At 37.2% G+C, this 20557-nt stretch overlaps 1 protein-coding gene and 1 pseudogene across 19 annotated transcripts in view; both read right to left on the bottom strand.

The window, feature by feature from the left end:
* PSD3 (pleckstrin and Sec7 domain containing 3) overlaps positions 1–20557 on the bottom strand; it is an 812606-nt gene that overhangs the window by 40611 nt on the left and 751438 nt on the right. For 13 of the 19 annotated variants that reach the window (XM_078445466.2, XM_078445465.2, XM_078445467.2 and 10 more), the window contains 2 exons: positions 13987–14130; positions 8743–8811 (listed from right to left, as the gene is read on the bottom strand). In XM_078445466.2, coding sequence (XP_078301592.2) covers positions 8743–8811; positions 13987–14130 — 213 coding nt within the window. Of the gene's footprint in view, positions 1–6984; positions 7046–8129; positions 8285–8742; positions 8812–10207; positions 10367–13986; positions 14131–20557 lie in introns of those variants that run through there. The other 6 variants (XM_078445469.2, XM_060653370.3, XM_078445485.2 and 3 more) reach the window with 4 other exon arrangements.
* Positions 18610–19974, bottom strand: LOC132691744 (uncharacterized protein C3orf38 pseudogene; annotated as a pseudogene).

Genomic DNA, 20557 nt, shown 5'->3' with positions numbered 1-20557 from the left:
CCCAACTCAAAAGACTCTTCATCTCAGATCAAGAACTTAAAATTTAAAACTCTTACATCAAAAGCATACATATTCTTCTAGAATATGTTAGGAAGGAGGAGCCAAGTTGGCAGAACAGCATGGAAGTTTTTCTTGCATCTCGCATTCATGAAATACAGCCAGATCAACACTAAACCATCCTGCACACCTAGAAAACTGATTTGAGGATTAAGCCAACAATCTGCACAATCTGAACCACAGAGCTCAGCAGGTATGTGGTGGGGAGAGGTGAACTGGGGGTAGAGTGAAGCCACAGAGGGCAGGGAGTTGTTTTTGCATGTGAAGAGAGGACGGAGTTGGGGGGAGAATATGGGAAATCCCCCCCACAAAAAGCAGCTGGAGAGAAAGTGGAAAAGTGGAAACAGCTGCAAGGACTGAACTAAAAAGGGAGAAAGGAGAAAGGAGAGGATTTAAATTTCATTAAGACTCTATGAATGGGGGGGGGCAAAGACTGAAACTCTGCAGTTCGATACCTGGTGGTGCTCTGGAGAGAAGGACAAATCCTCAGGAGCAGGGTAAAGTCTGGGGGTCTTCAGGCCACATGGGGAGAGTCAGTTCCCCTGCTGGGAAGACATCTGGTAGAGGCTGTGTGCCCCCACCCCCCCGACCAGGTAAAGGCACCAATGGACCTGGGAGAACAACCACATTCACTGGTACTGGAACAAGGTTGTTAAGGGTGAAGCCTGGTGCCAGATGTGTGTTGTGATTTTCCATAATCCCTGAAGTGCTGCTGCCACACAATCACGTGAACTTTTTCTGGGATGGGCTGGCACCCAGCCACAGTCTCTGGGCATCGGCAGCAGCACAGTCCCGCAAATGCTCCTGGGTATGGCTGGCACCCAGCCATTACTCAGTGAGACCCTCCCACAGAGGGGAAGAATAGGTCAAAGCTGCAGTCCCTCAGAAGTAAGGGGTCAGGAAAACAGCCACATCTGAGATAAAACTCAGGAGGGAGGTGTTGCTTGGGGCTTGCTCAGGGACAGTGCAAAAGCGGGGAGTGGACAGAAGCTGGAGACAAAGGACAGGTGCATGATTGCTGATTGGGGAGAACAGAGTTATGATAGCAGAGACTGGGTACCTGGGTGATGCCATTTTCACCCTTCCCGCGCATCCACATACACATCTACAAGCGCCACAACAATCCACCCCAGTAAGCTAAGCAGCGCCATCTAGTGGGGAACAGAGCCGTTACACTAAGCCCCACCCAACTGGGCCAACTTCGCTCTTCATGAACACCAAAAGTCTCTCTGCCTGCTTAGTTAATGGATTATAAAGCGCTTCATAGTTTGACTTCTAGGGGAAAATGAAATAATTTCAATCTTATTTCAGTCTGCTCACTAGTCCATCTATTCAATTTTATTTTCTCTTTTTCATTTCTTTTCTTCTTCTTGAACACAGAAAGAAAAAATATATTTTTATTTTCAATTTTTATTAAAAATACTTTTAATTTTTTTATGCTATATATTTTTTACTTTTTTGTAAGTTTTTCAAATTCTATTTTACTTCCATCATTTGATTTTATTCTATTTCATTGTATTCATTTTTTCAAATTTTCAAATGATTTCCTTCCCCTCCCCCACATTTCTCTCTAATCTATCAAGCCCCTGTCAACACCCAGACAAAAACACACCTATGATCTAGCATCATTTATTTGATTTTTGTGTGTGTTTTTAATTTTTTAATTTTAATATTTTTATTTTAATTTTTCTATCTCATTAATTCCTTTTCTTCCTTCAAAATGATGAAATTCATGAATTCACCCCAAAAGAAAAAGCAGGAAGAAACGATAGCCAGGGACTTAACCAACACAGATACAAGAAGATGTCTGAACCAGAATTTAGAATCATAATAATAAGAATACTAGCTGGAGTCTAAAATATATTAGACACTTTCTGTGGAGATAAAAGAAGTAAAAGCTAGTCAGGATGAAATAAAAAATGTTATAACTGAGCTGCAATCTCAAATGGTTGCCACAGCAGCAAGGATGGATGAGGCAGAGCAGCGAATCAGCGATAAAGAGGACAACCTCACAGAGAATAATGAAACAGAAAAAAAGAGGGAGACTAATGCAAAAGAGCACAATTTAAGAATTAGAGAAATCAGTGACTCCTTAAAAAAGAACAACGTTAGAATCATAGGGGTCCCAGAAGATGAAGACACAGAAAAAGGAGTAGAAGGGTTATGTGAGCAAATCATAGCAGAAAACTTTCCTAACTTGGGGAAAGACACAGATATCAAAATCCAGGAAGCACAGAGGACTCCCATTAGAGTCACCAAAAACTGACCATCAACAAGGCATATCATAGTCAAATTCACAAAATACTCAGGCAAGGAGAGACTCATGAAAGCAGCAAGGGGAAAAAATTCCTTAACCTACAAGGGAAGACAAATCAGGTTTGCAGCAGACCTATCCACAGAAACTTTGGCAGGCCAGAAAGGAGTGGCAGATTATATTTAATGTACTAAATTGGAAAAAAAATGCAGCAAGAATTCTTTATCCAGCAAGACTGTCATTCAAAATAAGAGGAGGGATTAAAAGCTTCCCAGCAACATAATGGCAATAAATTCATATCTTTCAGTACTCATTATAAGCAACATAATGGCATAAATTCATATCTTTCAGTACTCACTCTAAAGGTCGATGGACTAAATAATACAATCAAAAGACATGGATAAGAATGGTAAGAAGAAAAGATCCACCTATATGCTGTTTACAAGATACCCACTTGGGACCTAAAGACAACTTCAGATTGAAAGTAAGGAGATGGAGAACCATCTATCATGCTAATTGTCAACAAAAGAAAGCCATAATAGCCATACTTATATCAGACAATCTAGAATTTAAAATAAAGACTGTAACAAGAGATAAAGAAGGGCATTATATAATAATTATGGGGTCTATCCACCAAGAAGACCTAACAATTGTAAACATTTATGCTCCAAATGTGAAGCACCCAAATATATAAATCAATTAATCACAAACATAAAGAAACTCATTGATAATAACCATAATAGTAGGAGACTTCAACACCCCACTCACAGCAATGGACAGATCATCTAATCAGAAAATCAACAAGGAAACAATGGCTTTGAGTGACACATGGGACCAGATGGACTTAACAGATATATTCAGAACACTTCATCCTAAAGTAGCAGAATATACATTCTTTTCCAGTGCACATGGCATGTTCTCCAGAATAGACCACATACTGGGACACAAAACAGCCCTCAACAAGTACAAAAAGATCGAGATCATACCATGCATATTTTCAGACCACAATGCTATGAAACTGGAAATCAACCACAAGAAAAAATTTGGAAAGACAAAAAATACTTGGAAACTAAAGCATATCCTAGTAAAGAATGAATAGGCTAACCAAGAATTAAAGAGGAAATTAAAAAGTGCATGGAAGCCAAGGAAAATGATAACACCACAGCCCAAAACCTCTGGGACACAGCCAACATGTCATAAGAGGGAAGTGTACAACCATTCAGGCCTTCTTAAGTAAGGAAGAATGGTCTCAGAAACACAACGTAACCTTACACCTTGAAGAGCTGGAAAAAGAACAGCAAATAAAACCCAAAACACAGCACAAGACAGGAAATAATAAAGATTAGAGTAGAAATCAAAACTATCAAAAAAAAAAAAACAAAACACAGAACAGATCAATTAAACCAGAAGCTGGTTCTTTGAAAGAATTAACAAAAGTGATAAGAAAAAGGAAGGACCCAAATAAAATCAAGAATGAAACAGAAGAGATCACAACTAACACAGCAGACATACACACAATAATAAGAAAATATTACCAGCAATTATACGCAAATAACATGGGCAATTTGGAAGAAATGGACAAATTCCTAGAAACATAGACACTACAAAAACGGAAACAGGAAGAAATGGAAAATTTGAACAGACCATACCAGTAAAGGAACAGAATTAGTAATCAAAAAGCTCCCCCCAAAAAAAGACTCCAGGGTCAGATGGTTTTCCAGGGGAATTCTACCAAACATTAAGGAAGAGTTAACACCTATTCTCTTGAAAGAGCTGTTCCAAAAAATAGAAATGGAAGGAAAACCTCCAAACTCTTTCTATGAAGCCAGCATTACTTTGATTCCAAAACCAGACAGAGACCCCACTAAAAAGCAGAACAACAGACCAATTTCCCTGATGAACATGGATGCAACAAGATATTAGCCAACTGGCTCCAACAACACATTAAAAAAATTATTCACCATGACCAAGGGGGATTTATACCTGGGATGCAGGGCTAATTCAATACCTGCAAAACAATCAATATAATTGATCACATCAGTATAAGAGAGGACAAGAACCATATGATCCTCTCAATAGATGCAGAGACAGCATTTGACAAAATACAGCATCCTTCCTTGATAAAAAAACCTCAAGAATGTAGGGATAAAAGGATCATACCTCGAGATCATAAAGACCACATATGATAGACTCAACGTGAATATCATCCTCAATGGGGAAAAACTGAGAGCTTTCCCCCTAAGGTCAGGAACAAAACAGGGGTGTCCACTCTCGCCACTGTTATTCAACACAGTATTGGAAGTCTTAGCCTCAGCAATCAGACAATACAAAGAAATAAAAGGCATCCAAGTCAGCAGGGGGAGGTCAAACTTTCACTCTTCGCAGATGACATGATACTCTATATGGAAAATCCAAAAGATTCCACCTAAAAACTGCTAGAACTGATCGGTGAAAGCAGCAAAGTTGCAGGATATAAAATCAATGCACAGGTTGCATTCGTATACACCAATAATAAAGCAACAGAAAGAGAAATCAAGGAATCGATCGCACTTACAACTGCACCAAAAACCATAAAATACCTAGGAATAAATCTAACCAAAGAAGTGAAAAATCTATACACTGAAAACTATCGAAAGCTTATGAAAGAAATTGAAGACACGAAAAAATGGAAAAAGATTCCATGCTCCTAGAGAGTTAGAACAAATATTGTTAAACAGTCGATACTACCCAAAGCAATCTACATATTCAATGCAATCCCTATCAAAATAATACCAGCATTCTTCACAGAGCTAGAACAAACAACCCTAAAATGTGTATGGAACCAGAAAAGACCCTGAATAGTCAAAGCAATCTTGAAAAAGAAAACCAAAGCAGGAGGCATCACAATCCCGGACTTCAAACTGGGTTACAGAGCTGTAATCATCAAGACAGTACATACTGGCACAAAGACACTCAGATCAATGGAACAGAATAGAGAACCCATAAATGGACCCACAAATGTATGGCCAACTAATCTTTGACAAAGCAGGAAAGAATATCCAATGGAATAAAGACAGTCTCTTCAGCAAGTGGTACTGGGAAAACTGGACAGCGACATGCAGAAGAATGAACCTGGTCCACTTTCTTACACCATACACAAAAATAAACTCAAAATGGATGAAAGACCTAAATGTAAGACAAGAAGCCATCAAAATCCTCAAAGAGAAAGCAGGCAAAAACCTCTTTGATCTTGGCCACAGCAACTTCTTACTCAAACGTGTCCGGAGGCAAGGGAAACAAAAGAAAAATGAACTACTGGGTCCTCATCAAAATAAAAAGCTTCTGCACAGCGAAGGAAACAATCAGCAAAACTAAAAGGCAACCGACAGAATGGGAGAAGATATTTACAAATGACATATCAGATAAAGGGTTAGTATCCAAATCTACAAAGAACTTATCAAACTCAACACCCAAAAAAACAAAGAATCCAGTGAAGAAACAGGCAAAAAGCATGAATGGACACTTCTCTAAAGAAGACACCCAGATGGCCAACTGACACATGAAAAAACGCCCAACATCATTCATCATAAGGGAAGTACAAATTAAAACCACAATGAGATACCACCTCACACCAGTCAGAATGGCTAAAATGAACAACTCAGTCAACAACAGATACTGATGAAGATGCAGAGAAACAGGATCTCTTTTCCACTGCTGGTGGGAATGCAATCTGGTGTAGCCACTCTGGAAAACAGTATGGAGGTTCCTCAAAAAACTAAAAAAATAGAACTGCCCTACAACCCAGCAATTGCACTACTAGGTATTTATCTAAGGGATACCAGTGTGCTGTTTTGAAGGGATACGTGCACTCCAATGTTTATAGCAACACTATCAATAATAGCCAAAGTATGGAAAGAGCCCAAATGTCCATCAATGGATGAATGGATAAAGAAGATGTGGTATACACACACACACACACACACACACACACACACACACACACACACACAATGGAGTATTACTTGGCAATCAAAAAGAATGAAATCTTGCCATTTGCAACTACATGGATGGAACTGGAGGGTATTAAGCTAAGTGAAATTAGTCAGAGAAAGACAAATATCATATGGCTTCACTCATATGAGGAATTTAAGAGACAAAAACAGATGAACATAAGGAAAAGGAAACAAAAATAATATAAAAACAGGGAGGCAGACAAAAACATAAGAGACTCTTAGGGGCACTTGGGTGGCTCAGTCGGTTAAGCATCTGACTTCAGCTCAGGTCATGATCTCGCAGTTTGTGGGTTCGAGCCCTGCATCAGGCTCTGTGCTAACAGTTCAGAGCCTGGAGCCTGTTTCGGATTCTGTGTCTCCTCCTCTCTCTGCCCCTCTCCTGCTCATGCTCTGTCTCTCTCTGTCTCTCAATAATAAATAAATGTTAAAAAAAGACTCTTAAATATGGAGAACAAACAGAAGGTTACTGCAGGGGTTGTGGGAGGGGGGACGGGCTGAAAGAGTTGGGGGTGTTGGGGGGCCTACTTCTGAAATCATTGTTGCACTGTATGCTGGCTAACTTGGTGTAAATTGGGGGGGGGGATTAAAAAAGAATATATTAGGAAAAAAATCTAATGTAGTTAGACAGAGATAAAGTACTCTGGGTAAAAATAAAAAGGGAAAAACAAAATACACACCCCATTTCATTGTTCCAATTCTAGAGGTTAGCCCAGGAAAGGATTCAGCAGCAGCAGTCAGCAAACTAACAGAAGCAATGGGGAGGGTCATTTACCAAAAAGTCTACAGGAACCAGAAAGGAGGCAATTTACATTGTTTTCATGAAAACTTTCTTTATGAGGGAAATGTATTTGGTTTTCTCCTATCTCAAAAGTTACTGATATGAAAAAGGACACTACAAGGCTATAGGCAACATCATTCATACCAGGTGGGTCTCCTCTTTATTGTATCCCCAACCAGCAGTAATAATCAAAATATTAAACTACTGGTACAGCAATAGGCAAGTGCTAAATCCAAATGGACACCATGTGCAAACCATTGTAAAGCTTTATAGGTGCACAATAGCTGCCTATCAGCTCACTTTCCACCTCTTAAATTAAGCATAATATCTACCTGGGCCTGTTATCAGACCTCCTAATTCCTAACTGACTTTTAAGCAGTTTGCATGGTCAATATATATGCTAACCAGTACAGTAGCCACTAGCCTCAGGTAGCTACAGAACATGTGAAATGTGGTCAATCTGCATTGAGATATGTCATAAGTAGAAAATATACACTAAATTCTGATGACTTAGTAAGAAAAAAGAATGTAAAATATCTTAATATTTTATATTGATTACATGTTAAAATGATACTATTTTGGATACACTGATTCCACGTGTTTCTCTTAATTTTTAAATGCAGCTATTATAGAATTTAAGATTACATATGTGATTTGCATTATATCTCTATTGCATAGTACTGGTCTAGATCTCCTGAAATCCCCAAATTGAAATATTTTTGTTCTACGTTTAACACTCTTGGGGGTCTTCAAGAGAGTGAGTTAATCTAACAAACTAATTGGTGTTAATATGTCACTCTCCTCAAACAAGCAGAGTTGGAAGGGAACTTTAGGTTAATTTACCCAATCCCATTTCATTTTTATAGCCAGGAAACCGAGCTATAAATGTGTAATACTTATAGAGGATAAATGTATAACAAACACATCAAGGATAAGATTAACACAGCCTCCTAACTCCCAGCCAGTCCTTTTCCCAATTTTACTATTTTATCACTGCATTTGCCCTTACCCTGCAGATAATACATTAACTCAAAGCAGTGATCCTTACCAGAGCAGATATTTCAGGCACGTGGAGGAATAAATACAGGGACAGAGAGTCATTTCAAGTCAGATGGTTGGCTGTTTATTCTCAGGTATGACCCTAGTTGTTTTCAATCATCTTTTTAAAATGTGATTCAAAGGATCCTGTTGCTAAGCTTCTCCCTTCAAAAGCATACATCATCATTTACAGATTAAAATTCAGAGCTTCTTAGCCCTCTTACATCATGTCATGAAAATGCAATTCCAAATGGCATTCCAAGAATTATGTCTCTATTGTTAACTAGATTTGAATGCCTAGAAAACTGCTGATCTTAGGTCTCTAGTTTTTGACTCATAACAGTATCCCACTAAAAAAATAAAATAAAATTCTTAAATTCCCTCAAGAATTCTATTAACCTGCGATTAGACCCTGACATATAATCACTTCTGTGATGTTTTCTGTATAGGAGACATCATTACATTCTGGGCTAGACTCAGTTACTAAGACTGAGACTTGCAACTAATATTCTTTAAGTAAGTTAATGGAATTTCTCCCTTGCTTTCACTAGGGAGAAAAAGGGTAACAACTGCTGTTATTGTGCTCATATGATCAAGGCCACTTATAAATTAATAACCTGGACCTTTTGTTCCAGAGGTGGATTTGACTTGTGGCAGTTGGCATTGTATTGAGAAATGTCCTTGCACTGCTCCTGTGAGAAGAAAAGTGGTCCATAATGTAAAATTACTTATCTAATGTTGGCAAATTAAAAATGAGCAATCTGAGGAAACAGAGCTAATTTCAACCTGAGAATTTATTTTTTAAAAAATCTCAAACCACCCACCCACTACGCAACAAACAACTCAACAGTAACACTGAGGGTTTACAACTAGATATTTATATTATGGGCACTTCTAAACATGAGTTGAGTTTAATGACACTGCTCATATTCTCAAATATGTCAATTTTAGAAAGAATCATGCCTTTTTTTAACATGCCAAGAAAAATCACAAAGTCAGAAAAAGATGCATCATGTCTCAAGAATGTCCTAGATTTTCTAGATTTAAAATATTCTGTTCCAAGCTTCTTATATGTCTTGTTATAACGGACATTTGTTGTTTCTAAAATGGAATTTCCTAGCCATGTGGTTGGTGTGGGTCCTAACGGTCTTAAGCCATAAGTATATGCTACTCTAGGTTGCAATTGAGGAGACAAAACTTACTGAATTCTAGCTCATTAAGCCAAGGGGATATTATTTTGCATTTGGCTTGAGCCATCAGGGAAGTGGAATTTTTTATTTGCTAGATTAGAACCTGAAAACACACACCTGGAAGTTTCCACTTTCTAAACATGAAGGGATTGCTGAGTCCAACGCCCATGTTCAAAGATTTAACTAAGACACAAAGCATATACAACTGGCTGCACCTATCATACTAGGGATGGCAAACTCAAATGCATTCAGGGGCTGGGCCAACACAATGTGGAAACCTACCGGATGTGATATAATAGGGAGTAGTGGAGAAGAGACTGCTGATCCTCTCTGAGTGCATATAAATTAGAACGAAAACAAATATAGCACTGTGCCGGTCAAACAAAACTGCTGACATTAGGTCTGCTGGCTACATTAAATTCATTGGCATTGTATTGGCCACCAAGTTTCCACCTGGCTCTAAAATGAACCTCAGAAACCTCTATTAACCTGGCCCTAAATAATTCCTCTTCTGTAAATCTCATACAGCCCAGTCATGTTTTTAAACATTTTGGGCTGCTACACAGTCTCCCTTTCCCTACTTAGGCTTAAGGATGAATTATTTAAGCTGTTGAAAACATCTTGTTACATGAAATACTGGGAGTAAATGGTATCTACACTTTCTAATTGCCATTGTTTTTAAAGCTAAAGAAACAAAGCCAAATGTATGGGGCTAACTACCAAGCTATCAAGTTTTTATATCTAATACAAATCATCCATCTGTCCCATATCTTGAAAAATTTCCAAATGCACCAGCAGCATGGAGATAAATTTAGACATTTTGAAGTGAAATGGGAACTGAATAAAGTAGAAATAAGTTAATTTATAAAGAAGCGAGGCTATTTCTGATATTTATTTTTTGAAATTGGAAAATGATGATGAGTTTCTTAACAGAGACTTGTTAGGTCTAACCACTCTTTCAAAAGTAAGTTTAGGTTCCAAGTGAACTCTTCTGAAAAATTAACAGTTATGGCTTGGAGGTACAAATCCAATCAAATACAAACAACCTCTCTTCCCCCTGTCAACAGAGAGACAGGCACAGATGTAGTCAATTATAGCCCATTCTGAGTGTAGTTTGCTGCTTTAAGTAAAAGAGAATCTTTTTCTTATAGGCTAAAGCTAGTAAGATAAATGGAAGTCTCTTTGTTCTCTGTAGACTTTTTATAGACTTTAAAACAAAACAACAACAACAACAAAAAACTCACACTCTGAACCTACTTATTTACTATAATTTCTAGTAACTTACTGTCAGTCAGACTTTGAAGGCACAGAAAGAGCTATGAATTTGGCCTACAATGAAGACTGTTGGTACTCAAAGCAACTTGGGATATAAACAACTGAAATGCGTAAAGGGAGGAACAACTCCCAGTGTAATCACCAAAAGCTTAACATTCTAACAAAATAAAGGCATTTTTCCTTATCAAGTGTAAAAATTGTAAGAATTTCCTATGGTCTGAAACCACAGGGAGGTCCCTACTACAGGAGTAGGTGAAAGAGCTAATTTTTGCCTGTTATTCTTACTGGCGACAGGATGCAGATGGGATTAAAGCTCCCCTTCCTGTCACTGCCCACTTGAGATTCACACTGAATTGCAGACACTGTTCTTACCTGCCTATCAGATTTGTTTTCAGGGCACCTACTAAGCTGTCTCAGAGAAGTACTTTCTTTGATGTTATCTTTTATATATAATAATAAAATTCCATGCATTCATTCAACAAATATACATTGAACCTATGTTCCAGAAGCTTGAGGATAGAGAAGTGAACAAAATATACAAAATGATCAATAAAAAACTCTCATACCCTCTATTCAGGGAATGAGATTAGATTCATTCAGGGAATGAAGCAGTCTGCTAAGAAAATGTTGCTTATAAAGCAGAATACTTAATGCTATGCAAAAGATCTCCACGAACACACACACAACACAAATTCTGGTGGCTGAAATAATAGCAAAGTGGACCCCACAAGATATATTACCACAAGTTAGTGAAAACTAATAATTCACTTTTTAAAAAGAATTAATTTTATAAACACCTTTTTGGATAGCATCTACTCTTCTACTTTCCTGATAGACATAGGTTAATGCAACTTGAGAGACAATCCAATATGCCTGACATATTAGCATATGAGTATGATTTTGATGAGCCAGGGATTGTGTAATACAATTTTCAGGTTCCATGAGGCGACAATGTAATGAAAGCAAGACTGATCCCCACAAAGCTTGGTCTAAATTCCATGTTAGGAAATGAAAATGCTGGTTCTTGCTAGGTTACATTTTCTGAAAACGGGCACCACAGTAGGTTCAAAAGTACAGAGTGCAGGGGTGCCTGAGTGGCTCAGTTGGTTGAGTGTCTGACTTTGACTCAGGTAATGATCTCGCAGTTGGTGGGTTTGAGTCCCACGTCAGGCTCTGTGCTGATAGCTCAGAGCCTGAAGCCTGCTTTGGATTCTGTGTCTCCCTCTCTCTGTCCTTCCCCTACTCACACTCTGTCTCTCAAAAGTGAATAAATGTTAAAAAATCTTAAAAAAAAAGTATGGAGTGCTTCTAGCAGTGACAACTTTTCAATGATCTTGCAGCTACCCCCACCTCCTGTGGACAAGCTCTCAGCCTTTAAAGTCAAGGGCTCAAAGTAAGGTGTTGAGTGCTAGACACAGGGGAGTGAGGGTGTTGGGAAATTCAATTAGTATGTGTGAAAATAAAAGGGCCCATAGCTGAAAGCCACTCAAAGTGTGAAGATTGCTTTCTGAGAAACTCCCATTTCTCAAGAATGAACAAACCTGGGGAAAGATGAGCTCCTTAGTTTTTTGTTTTGTTTTTTACAAAATATTTTTCAAGTCTTTTGCTGGTGAGGCTTCTACAGTTTTTGCTAATAAACTTTTACCTTTACTAAAAGAATGACTTTTCTTCATCTGCCCACAGCAAGAACTTGCTTGACCATAAAGAATGCTAGTACATGGATCTGCACTGGATAAAATGCCACATCTTATAACAGAAATTTTATAACTCAGGGAGATACTTTTTTAAGCTTCCATGAAATCCTATGCAATTCAATATGCAAGCATACAGCAAAGATTAGAAATGAACTTGAGGTCTCTGTACTCCCAAGAACTCACCATCTTGAGCAGGGGGAGGTGTTATGGAATCTACCATAGATACAAAGACATACTGAAAAACTTTAACATAAAACCAACTGTGGCAAGGACTGTAACAGATTAAACCCAGTTAATAAGTTTAGAATTGACTTTTTTAAAAAAAATAAATGTTTATTTATTTTGAGAGAAAGAGAGCAGGGGAAGGGCAGAGAGAAGAGAGACAGAGAGAGAGAATCCCAAGCAGGCTCTGCACTATCAGCACATAGCCTGACCTGGGGTCTTGATCTCATGAACTGTTTGATCTTGAACTGAGGGAAAAGCAAGAGTCAGATGCTTAACTGACTGAGCCACCCAGGCACCCCGAGTAGTCTTTTCATAGGAGGTATTTGAGCTGCATTTTGAAAGCTGAACAGGACTTTCAGGAATGAAGATGAGGGGAGGGGCATTTGGGGCAGAAGAAAGTAGATGAACACAGGCACAAAGTACACTTGGAGAGTGTAGGCAGAAATGTGACTAACACATAAGGAGGCTGTTGTGGAAAGAAACCAGTGTGGTAGAAAGACAGAAGGAACCCAAATCCTCTGAGATTAAGGATTAGGACTTTACTCATAAGATAAATTTTGGGGGGAGTCTTAGGAGAACCTCAAGGGCAGCTGCTAAACAGAGGAATGCCACTGTCTGGGTTAAGCCTTAGAAAACTAATTGTCAGGCTCTGTGCTGACAGCTCAGAGCCTGGAGCCTGCTTCAGATTCTGTTCCCCCTCTCTTTGCCCCTCACCCTCTCATACTCTGTCTCTTTCTCTCTCAAAAATAAATAAACATTAAAAAAATTAAAAAAGAAAAACTAACTGTCACAAGAGAACTAAAGAGACACAGGAGGCTACCACCACATTCAGGTGAGAGATGAAAAACCCAGGACTTGAGCAGAGGAAGTATAAGAGCAATTGCCTATGGTAAGGAAGAGACAGAAGTGAAACACTAGAGTGGCTGAGCACTGGGATTTAGCTCCTGATTAGATACTGGGGGGCTGCAGGGGCCAGGAGGAGGGTGCTCAAATGAGTCTAAGTTTCAAGCTTTAGGAAGAAACAGGATGATAAGATGAGAATGAAGGAGATGAAGGACAGAAAGTAACACAGACTATAACAGATACTTCATGTCACCCTATAGCTCATTTCCTCCACTGTATTTTTATTTTTTATTTTTTTGACTCAAACTCTGCTGGAAGAGATATAGACACATAGAAAGCAGCTGCCCCATTCTGGGATTGTTTTTTCTCACAGCAGGCACACATTATCCCAACCAGGCAGGCTGTTTGCTTTTAAGCACATAAACTAACAGATATTTTTTGATGTTTGTTTGATGCTTAAATAGAATCCTGAGCATGAGGGGCCACCATGATCTAGACCATGCCCAGAGCTCCCAAGTTAGAGCCAGGGTCAAGGTATACTTCCCATAGTTGCAGTAGCCAAAAAAAAAAAAAAAGTTTCATGCAAAAAATCATAAAATAACTTAGGCATAGGCATTTATTCCATTTAGGTTCAACATACCTCAAATTCCAGATAGTGATCTTTCAGTCTGTATTCATCTATCTCCTTGGCTTTAACTTTCTTATCCGGGGGATATGAGCGGTGTTCAGCCAGCTCAGTGGTAATCTGCTTCAGTTTACTTTCATGAGATTTCAGCTGTTCCTCCTGTAGGATTTTATTAAGCTATTTAGCATCAGAAAATAATTCATAGAGTACTTTTCAATAAAAAAATCATAGAGTGCTTTTAAAAATCCCTTATGATGAATGACTTTAATTCATCAAAACAGTCCAATGTGCCTCTGCTGCCACATCTTACCAACTTTCTCATGCTAGGTATTCACATATACCTTTACAAACTGACAACAGGCCCCTTGTTATAAAACCAAATACTTTCAGAGCCCCTTATCAAATATACCGGTCATGAAGTTGAGAACAGCCTTCCTAACAGATAATCCAAAAGGCAAAGTACCAGTTAAGCACTTAGAGTCCCAGATAATTTGGCTTTTCTATTTCCTGTCCAATCAGTAATGCTGCTAATTTCCCCGTCTGTCACAATGAATGAAAAGTCTCTCTGCTTAGTTTTTCTTTTTCCTTTTTGAGATGAACAATGTCACCAAGAAATAATTCTCTGAACGCTATCTGAAGATATTCTAAAAAATGCATACACCTATGCCTTTTCCCTCCAAAGTAGTAGAGGTTTTAACTTCTTCCAAAATCTTATTGATCCAAAGTATTAATTCAAATAAATGTTCCTATAGAGAAATTATTGCCTGAACAGTGTCACTATAGGCACCATGCACCAATGCAACATGGTTGATCCTATGCCAAAGAATTTACATACTAGGGGCAACATTTTTATCACCTCATAATAATGAAAGACACCATCAAACCCTCTGGCAACATTTTAAAAATGAAACAAAAACACTGGAATTTTCTTGCATTCCTAAAGTTATATGACTGCTTTGTTTACTATTCTGCATTCACATATATATTATCCAATTCTTGATTATAAATTTCACATGTACAATAAGAAATAAATGAATAAAATAAATGAAAAGGAAATGATTAAACTAGGCGATAAATACAATTTGTATAATAACACCATAATTTCTTTTTCTTTTCTTTTCTTTTTTTTTTTTTTTAAGAGCAGACAAAAGGAATTTCCCTCCTTCGTGAAGTTCTTACTTTAGGACTTATCAATTTGTACTCTTCAAAAAAGGCATGGCAATGAGAAAAAAAAATGGTTGTTTCCTCCTGCTTCCAGAATTCATGTCACCCTAGATGATCACGAGAAGAGTTAAACGTAAAAAATTAACATGTACAACACATCATCACAATTCCCAGTTGAATTCTTTCCATATGACATTTTTGTAAATTAAAATTACTAAATCCTAGATCAGTAAGTATTTGCCAGGTGATGAAGAATTTAAACCTTAAAGTAACTATATAATTAATCTGGCAACTTAACCTTGCAATTCAAACCTAGTTGGATAATTTAGAGGTGAAAAATCCCAACAATTTTAATTTATGATGTAGGAGTACATTGACAAACAGTAAAACCTTGGTTTGAGAGCATAATTTGTTCCAGAAACATGCTTGTAATCCAAAGCATTTGTATATCAAAGCGAATTTCCCCGTAAGAAATAATGGAAACTCAGAGATTCGTGTATCATGCTGATTTGTGGATAATGACTCATACCTGTAGCCCAGGAATAAATCCCACTTGATCGTGGTGGATAATTCTTTTTATGTACTGTACGATTTGTATTGCTAGCATCTTGTTGAGAATTTCATCAGGGATGTTGATCTATAATTCTCCTTTTTAGTGGGGTCTCTGGTTTTGGAATCAAGGTAATCCTGGCCTCACTGAATGAGTTTGGAAGTTTTCCTTCCATTTCTTTCTTTTTTTTCTTTCTTTTTTTTTTTTTCATCTGTAATAGTCATTTTTTTTTAAATTTAAATTTTGGTAAACATAACAGCACAATATTGGTTTCAGGAGTAGAATTCAGTGATTCATCACTTATATACAACACCCAGTGCTCATCACATCAAGTCACCTCTTTAATGCCCATCACCCATCTAGCCCATCTCCCACCCACCTCCTCCCATCAACACTCAGTTTGTTCTCTAGTATTAAGAATCTTTTGTGGTTTGTTTCCTTTTCTTCTCTTCCCACCCTTCATTACCATATGCTCATCTGTTTTGTTTCTTAAATCCACATGGGTGAAATCATATGGTATTTGTCTTTCTCTGACTGATATATTTCGCTTAGCATAATATTTTCTATCTCTGCCCACATTGTTGAAAATGGCAAGATTTCATTCTTTTTGATGGTTGAGTAATATTCCATTTTATATAATATATATTATTTTATGTTTTAAAATTTTATATATTAAATATATATTATATTTATACTTTTATATATTATATATTATTTTATATATATATATATCACATCTTCTTTATCCATTCATCAATTAATGGACATTTAGGCTCTCTCCATAGTTTGGCTATTGTTGATAATGCTGCTGTAAACACTGAGATGCATGTACCCCTTTGAATCTGTTATTTTGTATCCTTTGGGTAAATACCTAGTAGTAAAATTCCTGGATCAGAGGGTAGTCCTATTTTTAGTTTTTTGAGAAACCTCCATACTGTTCTCCAGCATGGCTGCACTAGTTTACATTCCTACCAACAGTGCAAGAGGGCTCCCCTTCCTCCACATCCTTGACAACACCTGTTGTTTCTTGTGTTGTTAGTGTTAGCCATTTTGAAAGGTGTGAGGTGACATCTCATCATGGTTTTGATTTGTATTTCCCTGATGATGTGAGATGTTGATTATCTTTTCATGTGTCTTTTTAGCCATCTGGATATCTTCTTTGAAAAATTGTCTGTTCATGGCTGCTGCCCATTTCTTAGTGCTGCCCATTTCTTAAGTTGTTTGGTTTTTGGGTGTTGAGTTTGGTAAGTTCTTTATAGATTTTGGATACTAACCCTTTATCTTATGTCATTTACAAATATCTTCTCCCATTCTGTTGGCTTTTGTTGACTGTTTCCTACCCTGTACAGAAGGTTTAATCTTGATGAAATCCCAGTAGTTCATGTTTGCTTTTGTTTATTCATGGCGAATCATTCTTTTAATGTTATTTTAATGCACTGTTGAATTTGATTTGCTAGTACCTTGTTGAGAATTTTTGCATCCAGGTTCATCAGGGATATTAGTCTCTAACTCTCCTTTTCAGTGAGGTCTTTGTCTGGTTTTGGAATCAAGGTAATGGTGGCTTCCTAGAGTGAGTTTGCTTTACTTCCATTTCTATTTTTTGGAACAGTTTGAGAAGAATAGGTATCAACTCTACTAATTCCCCTGGGAAGCCATCTGGCCCAGGACTCTTGTTTGTTGGGAGACTATTGATAACTGTTTCAATTTCTTTGCTTGTTATGGGTCTGTTCAAGTTTTCTATTTCTTCCTGTTTCCGTTTTGGTGGTTTACGAGTTTCTAGGAATTTGTCCATTTTTTCCAGGTTGCCCAGTTCATTGGCATATAATTTTTCATAGCATTCTCTTATAATTGTTTGTATTTCTGTGGTGTCAGTTGTGATGTCCTCTTTCATTTGTGATTTTATCTATTTGGGTCCTTTCTCTTTTCTTTTTGATAAGTCTGGCTAAGGGTGTTATCAATTTTGTTTATTCTTTTAAAGAAGCAGCTCTTACTTTCATTGATCTGGTCTACTTTCTTTTTTGTTGTTTCTATATAATTTATCTGTGCTGACTTTAGGCTTCATTTGCTACTTCTTTTCTAGCCCCTTTAGGTGTAAGATTAGGTTGTATATTTGGGACTTTTCTTGCTTCTTGAGATAGGCCTGAACTGCAATGTACTTTACTCTTAGGACTGCCTTTGCTGCATCCCAAAGGGTTTGGACTGTCATGTTTTCATTTTAATTTGCTTCTATGTATTTTTTAATTTCCTCTTTAATTTCTGGTTAACCCATTCATCTTTAGTAGGAAGTTCTTTAACCTCCATGTATGTGAGGGCTTTCCAAAATTTTTCTTGTGGTTGACTTAAAGTTTCACAGCTTTTGGTCTGAAAATATTCACAGTATGATCTCAATCTTGTACCAGTTGAGGCCTGATTTGTGACCCAGTATGTGATCTATTCTGGAGATTGTTCCATGGGTACTTTAAAAGAATGTATATTCTCCTGCTTTAGTGTGAAATGCTCTGAATATATAACACTATGTTTCCTTTATATGGTATTATAATAAACATTCTATAAAACTGTTAGTTTAAATCTTAGATAAGAATAAGGTCTGTTTTGAGAACAGCATTTATTATTGCTCAAAAATACTTCAAAAATGTTGCAGATTTTAAGATATTTGGCTTGGTATACAATAAATAACTGTGAATAATGTTTTAAAAAGAGAAAGTAAATTTTAAAAAAATTTCTCTTTTAAAAAGAGAAAGTAAATTTTCTCCACCTGCTAACTTACTGGACCTTTTGATTGAGAATGTTATTCAAGTTTTCTAAAATGACAACTTTGAGTATACATTAAACATCTCTAAAACATGTACTTACTTAAAAAACAGTACTGTCATGACATGCATTTATGATACTGTCCAGATTTAGATAAAAGTAAATGAGAATTGCATTAAGCTCTCAGAACATTTGCTGCAACAAGAAGCAAGTACATCACATACTATGTTATTCTGTAGTCAAGTAAGATATTGCAACTAATAAATGTCAATCTTCACATCTGAAATCACCTAGACATTATTGTTAGAGTAAGACATATTTGGAAGAGTTTCTGTATAGAAGGTTTTTTTAGATTGACATACAGCTGGGTAAACTCAGTTTTCTTTTGTTCAACAATGCCTCATCTCCACTGCATAAAGTCTGGTCTCCAGTTCCACTATCCAATGCCTGCCTTACATTAAGTTGTATTTTGTTGGCACTGCATAAAGCAATTATGTTATGAAAGACCTCTAGGTTACTATGTTCAAATTAACAGCTGGTTTCATTAATGTTCCTAGAGCAACAGAACCCTCTCCAATAATTTTCAGGTTGATAAATTTGATTTTCCAAGTATTTTCCAAAACAGGGCAGTGCATGAGTCCAAAAATTTGTTCAAAAATGCCCAAACAAGTGTTCCCCTGGTGGGAAGTTCCAGCAATTCCAACCATAACTAGACCATAGGGAGCAGAAGCACATTTTCAATCTATGGGAATCTAGTGGGACTGAGAAGACACTCTTCTTTCACTAGTGACAGCAGATTAAGGCTCATACTTTTTGCTCCACTCAGAGTAGTCTATCACATTTTGTTCAGAGGTACTGTAAGAAAATGTAAGCTTCACATCATGCCACAAGTGTGGTGGGCCCCTATTCATCTTGAGGTGGTCCCAGAAAAGGATTCTGAGAATTAAAAACTTCAAAGAACAAGTGACAGGATTCTGCTAATTGAGAAAATTTGACTTTTTCACTTTTTTAATCTTCTTTTTCCTGCCATCAAGAGTCTAATGTCCTCTGTTTTAATTAGCTCTGGTATTTCCTTCAACTTGTAATTGTTTTTTCCAATAATCCTTTGTATGCTGAATAAGATTATGTTTTTCAGTAGCTGGAGGTAAAATTACCCTGTGTTGTGTTTTTCAGTAGCTGGAGATATAATTACCCAGTGTTGCCAAGTACTTAAATATGACTTCTAAGTGGACTTTCTTATGCCTCAAAAGTTCTTTTACACTTTGACTGTATACTGATTTGCACAAATGGCATCTTGGCGGTCCTCAGGCCACACCAGGTGATTGGTGATGGTGTCGCATAGGGCCATGATACCGTCACTGTCCAGAGGTTGAGCAGGGTATGACAGCCCTCCATTCTGGGTAGCGGAGCCCAACATCTCAACCCTCCAAAATGAAGGGAGAGGATGACGCCGTAATGTCATCCCTTTAGGCCCACTGGGTCGGTACCTTGGCCCATAATTTCAAAATATAAAAATTTTATATTGGGGGGGAATAATTAAAAAGACTACCAGAAAGTGAATAATTATGGCCAACAAATTAAGATTACGTAATATCATTGTACATTAAAAATGATAATCAGAAATTATGAGTCAAATGTAATATCTTAGGGATTTGTTATAATGTACACCTTAAAAGCCAACCAAGGAAAACTAAAATACAAGTCTAAAGCCATCAAAGTAAAAAGAACAATAAAAAGTTTTTAAAAAGCAAGGTACATCAGTGGAAAAAAAACAAGAAGGGTGGCAGGAACAAGTGGAGTAAATGAAAGATGAGATTCATTTTTAAATAGCAACTAAAACAAAATAAAAAACCTAACAAAATGCCAGAAAAGTAGAGGAGAAGAAAACAAAGAAATCTGCTTTGAGATTTTACCCAAACTTGTCACTTGTACACTCATAATACTGAAAGTAAATGAAAACAATGCTTCCATAGCTTTTATTGACAACTTCTCATTCATCTTTTTGTTTCTTTCTCCAAAAACACTGCAGACTGTGTTATGGACTTGAATGCTTGTGTCCCTTCAAAATTCCTATGTTGAAACCTAGTGTGGCTATCTTTGTAGATGGGGCTTCTAGGAAGT

Source organism: Panthera onca, chromosome B1 (genome assembly GCF_046562875.1).
Source record: "Panthera onca isolate mPanOnc1 chromosome B1, mPanOnc1 haplotype 2, whole genome shotgun sequence".
Classification (NCBI taxonomy): domain Eukaryota; kingdom Metazoa; phylum Chordata; class Mammalia; order Carnivora; family Felidae; genus Panthera; species Panthera onca.
The sequence above is the reverse complement of the archived record's forward strand: the minus strand, read 5'-3'. Positions and strand labels throughout refer to the sequence as shown.